General features: G+C 41.2%; 1 protein-coding gene across 1 annotated transcript; it reads right to left on the reverse strand.

Moving 5' to 3' along the window:
• Positions 1-4,213: 4,213 nt before the first annotated feature.
• On the reverse strand, positions 4,214-5,241 carry LOC109373204 (olfactory receptor 145). The gene has a single exon (XM_019626901.1). The coding sequence runs from the start codon at positions 5,176-5,178 to the stop codon at positions 4,231-4,233; it is 948 nt and encodes a 315-aa protein (XP_019482446.1). The 5' UTR covers positions 5,179-5,241; the 3' UTR covers positions 4,214-4,230.
• Positions 5,242-6,250: the final 1,009 nt, after the last annotated feature.

Raw genomic sequence — 6,250 nt, forward strand, 5'->3', positions numbered from 1 at the left:
GTCTGACAATTAAGTTTGCGAACTTGTTGCAATGATGTTGCTAACATTTTTTGATATCAGAGAGATTATTCATTATGAATTTATACCGACTGGACAAACAGTTAACCAAGTTTACTATTTGGAAGCGCTGAAAAGGCTGCATGAAAAAGTTAGATGACCTGAACTTTTCATCAAGTCATGGCTGTTGCATCACGACAATGCACCGGCTAACATGGCACTGTGAGGGAGTTTTTAGCCAATAAACAAATAACTGCGTTGGAACACCCTCCCTACTCACCTGATCTGGCTCCCAATGACTTCTTTCTTTACCCGAAGACAAAGGAAATATTGAAAGGAAGACATTTTGATGACTTTCAAGACATCAAGGGTAATACGATGACAGCTTGATGGCCATTCCAGAAAAAGAGTTCCAAAATTGTTTTGAAGGGTGGACTAGGTGCTGATGTTGGTGCATAGCTTCCCAAGGGGAGTACTTTGAAGGTGACCGTAGTGATATTTAGCAGTGAGGAATGTAGCACTTTTTCTAGGATGAGTTCACGAACTTTATTGTCTGACCGTGTATGGTCTAATTTGTGGTGTGGATTGAAAGTAAATGAGTACTGGCCCTACCTTGTGACCAGCACTTAATAGACTCAGTGCAATGTGCTGTGAGAACACAGAGCAGGCGCATTGAAACCAACAGAGGTAGGAGAAAGATATTCCAGAAAGCCACCTCACAATAGATTATCACAAAGGTAAAGGCTCCAGAGTAGCTTTCCTTCCTAAGAGCAAAAAGATTACCAGAAATATGATCAGGCCAAGAGAAGCCATTTAAGAGATAAAGGAAGTATATGAGGAAGGAAAACAAGAAAGAAAACATTTTCAACTTTGCTCCCACTTTTCTCTTTTTTACCCATCCAGATAACACAAGTACTTTATGAAGTAGAGAGAAAAAAAAAGATACAAAAGGAGGAGACTCTAGTCTAAACACCACCACCACCAAAATTAAAAGTAGTAAGTTTTCATGAGTGCCGCCCTTAAAGGATCTGGCCAAGAGTAGATAGTCCAGATGTGTTTATGTTGCTAGTGAGAGTGCAAATTGAGATACACTTTCAATTTGCAATAAAATTCAAGAATCTTGTGTAATTCAGTAATTCCCTGTCTAGGAATATATTCTAATTAGGAAGAAAATGGAAAGAGTTATTGAATAAGTGTATTGATCAAGTATTATTTATAATTTGGAAAAATTAAATAATACAGAGGGTGCCAAAATAAAAAAATGCATGCACATTTTAAGAAAAGAAAAAACTGTATTAAAGTTGTAATACTCGGGCCGGCCTAGTGGCTTAGTTGGTTAAGAGCTCATTCAAGAGTGCGAGCTCTGAGCAACAGGGTCGCCGGTTCGATTTCCAGCCTGAGCTGAGCTGACGGTGAGCTGCCAACAGGTGGCAGGATGACTCAGCTAAAAAAAAAAAAAAAAGTTGTAATACTCAATATATAGCGATAACAAGAGATGAATACAAATCATGTGTATACATTTTTTGGCACCCCTGGTGTACAGTAGTAGAAAATTGTTAATTAGTTTTAATATCCATGTGGTGAAATTTTACACAATCACAAAAATTGAGCTGGAGGCAAGAGATCAGAAAAAAACAGATTCTTGCTCTGAGCTGTGTGTTGGGCCACACAGCAAGAACTTATAACCGGAGCTGACCCTCCCTTGTTTTCAAGGTATTACTTTCTCTCTCCGTGTTTTTGGCTAGCCACGGCCCTCTATATCCATCTTTTCTGCTTTTTTATTTATGTGTTTGTCACAGTAACACTCTCTAGTCCCTCCTCTTCTAATAAATTCCCAACAGTAGATACATTTTAAAGCAGCTGCTCATAGACTTTGTACACAAGGACAAGATCACATGTATGTATGTGAAGGAACTGGATGTGCAAAGACTGTAAAAATATACAATTAACAAGCAACTGTGATGGACTCTGGGGAAGGCAGGAGGACCAGAAAACTGGAGTAAAGGGAGATTTTCTTTGACTGATTATTCTTTGGTAATAATTTTATTTATTTATTTTTCCATTGTGTTAATATTTTTATTAAGCTATTTAACTTTTCTTTGGTAATAATTTTAAATACCATGAACATGTGCTACCCAGACAATATACAAATAAGTATATGCATACATTATGAATGGAATGTAGAAATAATCTGATAGCACATAATCATTTTTCACAGAAGCAGGCATGAGCACAGAAAGATGAAACAATTGTCTCTAGTTCAGACAATAAATTAGTGGAAGTGTTGACGCTAGGAGGAAGAAGATCCAGCAGGGATGGAAAGAAAATTTACTGGGCACTTGGCATTTAATTGTCTTAATAATCTTGCAAAAAAATAGTTTTTAAAGATGAGCGCATTTATGCCCAGAGACATCAAGTAACTTGGCTAACGCCACACAGCTGCAGAGTAAAAGCTAAAAGAGGTGAAATTTGATTCTACCCTCCAATTCCCTAGTGTCTGCTCTTTCTGACTTTTTATGTTGCTCTTCTTTTTCCTCCTCCCAAGCTCCATGTTGTTCGTCTATTCTGCACTGTGTCTAAAACAGAGTTCTCTCATTCCATTCTCATTCTTTTGAATTCACCTTTACTGATTGGTACCATCCCAAAGGCCAAACTATATACCCATCCAAACTTCAGTTTTCCAAATAGAAGAGAATTTTCCTAAAGAGAATTTTACAAGTCAAAAGTATTTTCATAGCATTTCACATACTGTTTCTTCACACAAAAAATATTTACCACTTACATTTTCTTTTAAACAAAAAGGCAACTCTACCTGCCTTTTGCACAATACCTGAGCTCTTCCACCCTTTACTGGGAAATGTATCATCAGGGCCCCAGTAGAAAACAGATGATTCACTGACACAAAGTAATTGCAAAATATAACGAAGGACCTGTTCGCATGGGTGTAGGCAAAAGGGTGGTTGAGAGAAACGACAAGGGATGGCGAAGTTCCCCAGGCTGGCAGAGCAGAGAGACATCACCACCCCTTGGCATGAAGAAACAAAGGAGGAAGCAGTTACCGTAACCAGGCAGGAAAGGGAGCACTCAGTCACTCATAGTGTAGTTCAGCTGGAAGGAAGTCAGGGGAATAAATCACAATATTACACTCCTTGCGCCCTCTGATTTCCTCTGTCGATGCAGGATACTGCTGTTAGCATAACCCAACCAGAAACCAAAGGCAAGGAAGCCTATTGACAGGATCCATTAGGGAATGCCTCCCAGGACTTGCCTAAGGTACAAAAGGGCCAAAAGTAGACCTGGTGCAGCACCCAGAGAATACCCTGCACAGTCTCTGTCACATGCAGTGCCACAACAGTCAGTGGTCATTTCCTCTGCCGACTGCCTGCTGCGCAGTGCTACCCTGATTACTGGCTTGTAACTCTAGGCTTTCTGTGTTTCTGAAATAGTCTCCAGGACCTTAGCTGACCTCCCTGAACTGCACGCTTCTCCACCCTGGCTTTAGCAGCATAGTTTGAAATGGAACAATGAAATGATTGTATGGAAGTAATTCCCAAATCCTGTCCTACATAACCTTGACACGCTCTGTGAGGTTTCCCTCCCCGCATTGCCCAATGCCTTGAAGTCTAAGTCCCCGAAGCTCCACACCACTATCTTAGGAGGTGCCATGCCTGCTGCTCTGTGGGTCCTAGAACACTTCCTCCGCATACTCTGCAAAATTCTTCAAGAATTTGTTTGGTCCTTTAGCCAAGATCAACTCAACAACAACAAAAAAATCCTATACCTCCTGCCTTCTTGCAAAAATGTGATTTTTAAAATTAACCCTAGAATGGTTGCATGAAATTTCTGTAGACAGAACCAGATTTTAACATCCTAGAGCAGCTCACATTTGAAATGAAATCTCCCAGGGCTGAAGGAGAAAGAAAGTGAGCCATAATGGACAGCAACCAGTATTAGAAACCAAGAGCCTGGATTCCAGTCACAGTTACTCTTGGGGAAGGTACATAAATAAGCCTGTATGTATTCTCAAAAATATGAGTGAACTGAAATAAATGATCTTTAAGGTCCACAAAATGTGAGCATCCTATAGTTTAAAGAATATTCTTAAATTAAAGGATGCTTAAAATGGAAAAGATAAACTTGTTTGAGAAAGAATTAAAATTTTCTCCATGTAACCAATGAAACCTGAATCATCTATGAAAGGAAAATGTCCCTTTCCTAAGTATTGCTCCGTTCTCAAGAGAACCATTTTTTGCCTAAGGTTTTCTTCAGAGCAAATTTCACATCCTTATTCCTCAGGCTGTAGATTACCGGGTTGAGCATGGGCACCACAGTGGTATAGAACAAGGAGGATACTTTCCCCTGGTTCATAGGTAAAAGAGAAGATGGCTTGAGGTACATGAATGCCCCTGACCCGAAGAAAAGAGCAACTGCAATTATATGGGAGCTGCAGGTGCTGAAGGCTTTGAACTTTCCCTCTGTGGAATGAATACAGAGAATGCTGGAAAGGATGAGGGCATAAGAAATTAAGATGGTAACTGTGGGCACACCAATATCAATGCCCACAACAATGAAAACTACCAGCTCATTCACATGGGTGCTGGTGCAAGAGCGCTCAAGAAGGGGAAGGATGTCACACATGTAGTGGTCAACCACACTGTTGGCACAGAAGGTCAGTCTGACCATGCATGCTGTGTGGGTCATGGCCCCTGCAAACCCCATCCCATAGACACCCAACAGAAGAAGTAAGCAGACCTGGGGAGACATGGTGGCCGTGTACACCAGTGGGTCACAGATGGCGACATAGCGGTCATACGCCATCGCTGACAGGATGAAGGACTCGGAGACAACAAAAAATAGAAAGAAGAAGAGCTGAGTCATACACCCTGCGTAGGAGATGATGTTCTTCGCGGAGACAAAACTCACCAGCATTTTGGGAGTGATAACAGTGGAATAGCAGAAATCTATGAAGGACAAGTTGAAGAGGAAAAAGTACATGGGGGTGTGCAGGTGAGAGTTCAGTCCAATCAGGGTTATCAAGCCCAGGTTCCCCACCACGGTGAACAGGTAGAAACCTAGAAACAGGAAGAAGAGGGGAATCTGCAGTCCTGGCTGGTCTGTTAGGCCTGCGAGGGTAAACTCTGTCACAGAAGAATTTTCAGCTACTATTCTTATTTGAGGCATTCTGTGGGAACAAAGAGAAAGATTCACTTAGAGAGGGAGAAGGAGAGAGAGAGAGAACACTGCTGCCCTTCCAGTCACCTCACCTCCCAGTTCTTGAGACTTAGAGCCACACAGACAGACTTTGAACTTCAGCAGAAAGGCTTTCTGGATGCTCGTGGGTCTGTTCTCACAGCATCCTAGTGACTGACTCTGGAAGATGGACCTGCCTCCATGGTGACAGCAGGTGCTCTGGGAAGAAGTGTCGCAAAGATGAACTGAAGAGTCTCCCAGATATTTACTTTGGTCCCTTTATTGTGTCCTTCCAGAGCGGAAAAATGAGGCGGTCTTTCTTAAAGCCTTTACTACCTGAGGTTGGTGACTTAGGAAAAAGTTCATCCCAGATTCAATCACTCACCCTTCAGGTTGAAGCTACAGTGATGTACCTTTTGGTGCAACTCTTATCTTCAATTGTTCAGACAGGTAACTGGCTGTAGTGCTAACACAGATGAAGAAACTAAGAACACACCGCTTCAGTCCCTGTCCTGTTTGGAGGATCAGAGAGAGCCTAGACTGCCTTAGAATTCTTTCTGAGCTAAAGGACATGTTTGAGGCTGTGCCCCAGGCTTTTTTCCAGCTTGTGGAAGCATCTCTGTCTGTCATCAGTGCTGTCTGGTGACTGGAGATTGAGCGGTTTTATTCTGGGTATAGATACCTGGGGACCTGATTAGGAGCAGAAAGCCAGAGATTCCCTCCTGGGATCACAGCCTGAGAAATTAACTTAAAAAAAAAAGGGATTTTTGCTTATACCCTTGATAATATTTGAATGGGGTTTTTAAAATATTACTTATTCAGTTAACATCTACTCAGTAAAAATGCAAAGCATTGTGCAAAAATAATAATTGACCACTTATTGAGTACTTTTATGTATACCCAACAGTCTTTCTGTCCTAGTACTATATCCTGACCTCAGCATGCCAGGATCCAATGCCGTTTTACATATAATACTCTATTTTAATTCTCTTCCAAATCCCATGAACTGGGTTATATCACTCCTATTTTAGAGATATAATTTACCAGATGTTAAATTGCAAAG

The sequence above is a fragment of the Hipposideros armiger genome, unplaced genomic scaffold (assembly GCF_001890085.2).
Source record: "Hipposideros armiger isolate ML-2016 unplaced genomic scaffold, ASM189008v1 scaffold_694, whole genome shotgun sequence".
Lineage (NCBI taxonomy): Eukaryota > Metazoa > Chordata > Mammalia > Chiroptera > Hipposideridae > Hipposideros > Hipposideros armiger.

Excerpts from the sequence above, each read along its gene's own strand:
- LOC109373204 (XM_019626901.1), bottom strand. The coding sequence starts at position 5,178 with ATGCCTCAAATAAGAATAGTAGCTGAAAATTCTTCTGTGACAGAGTTT.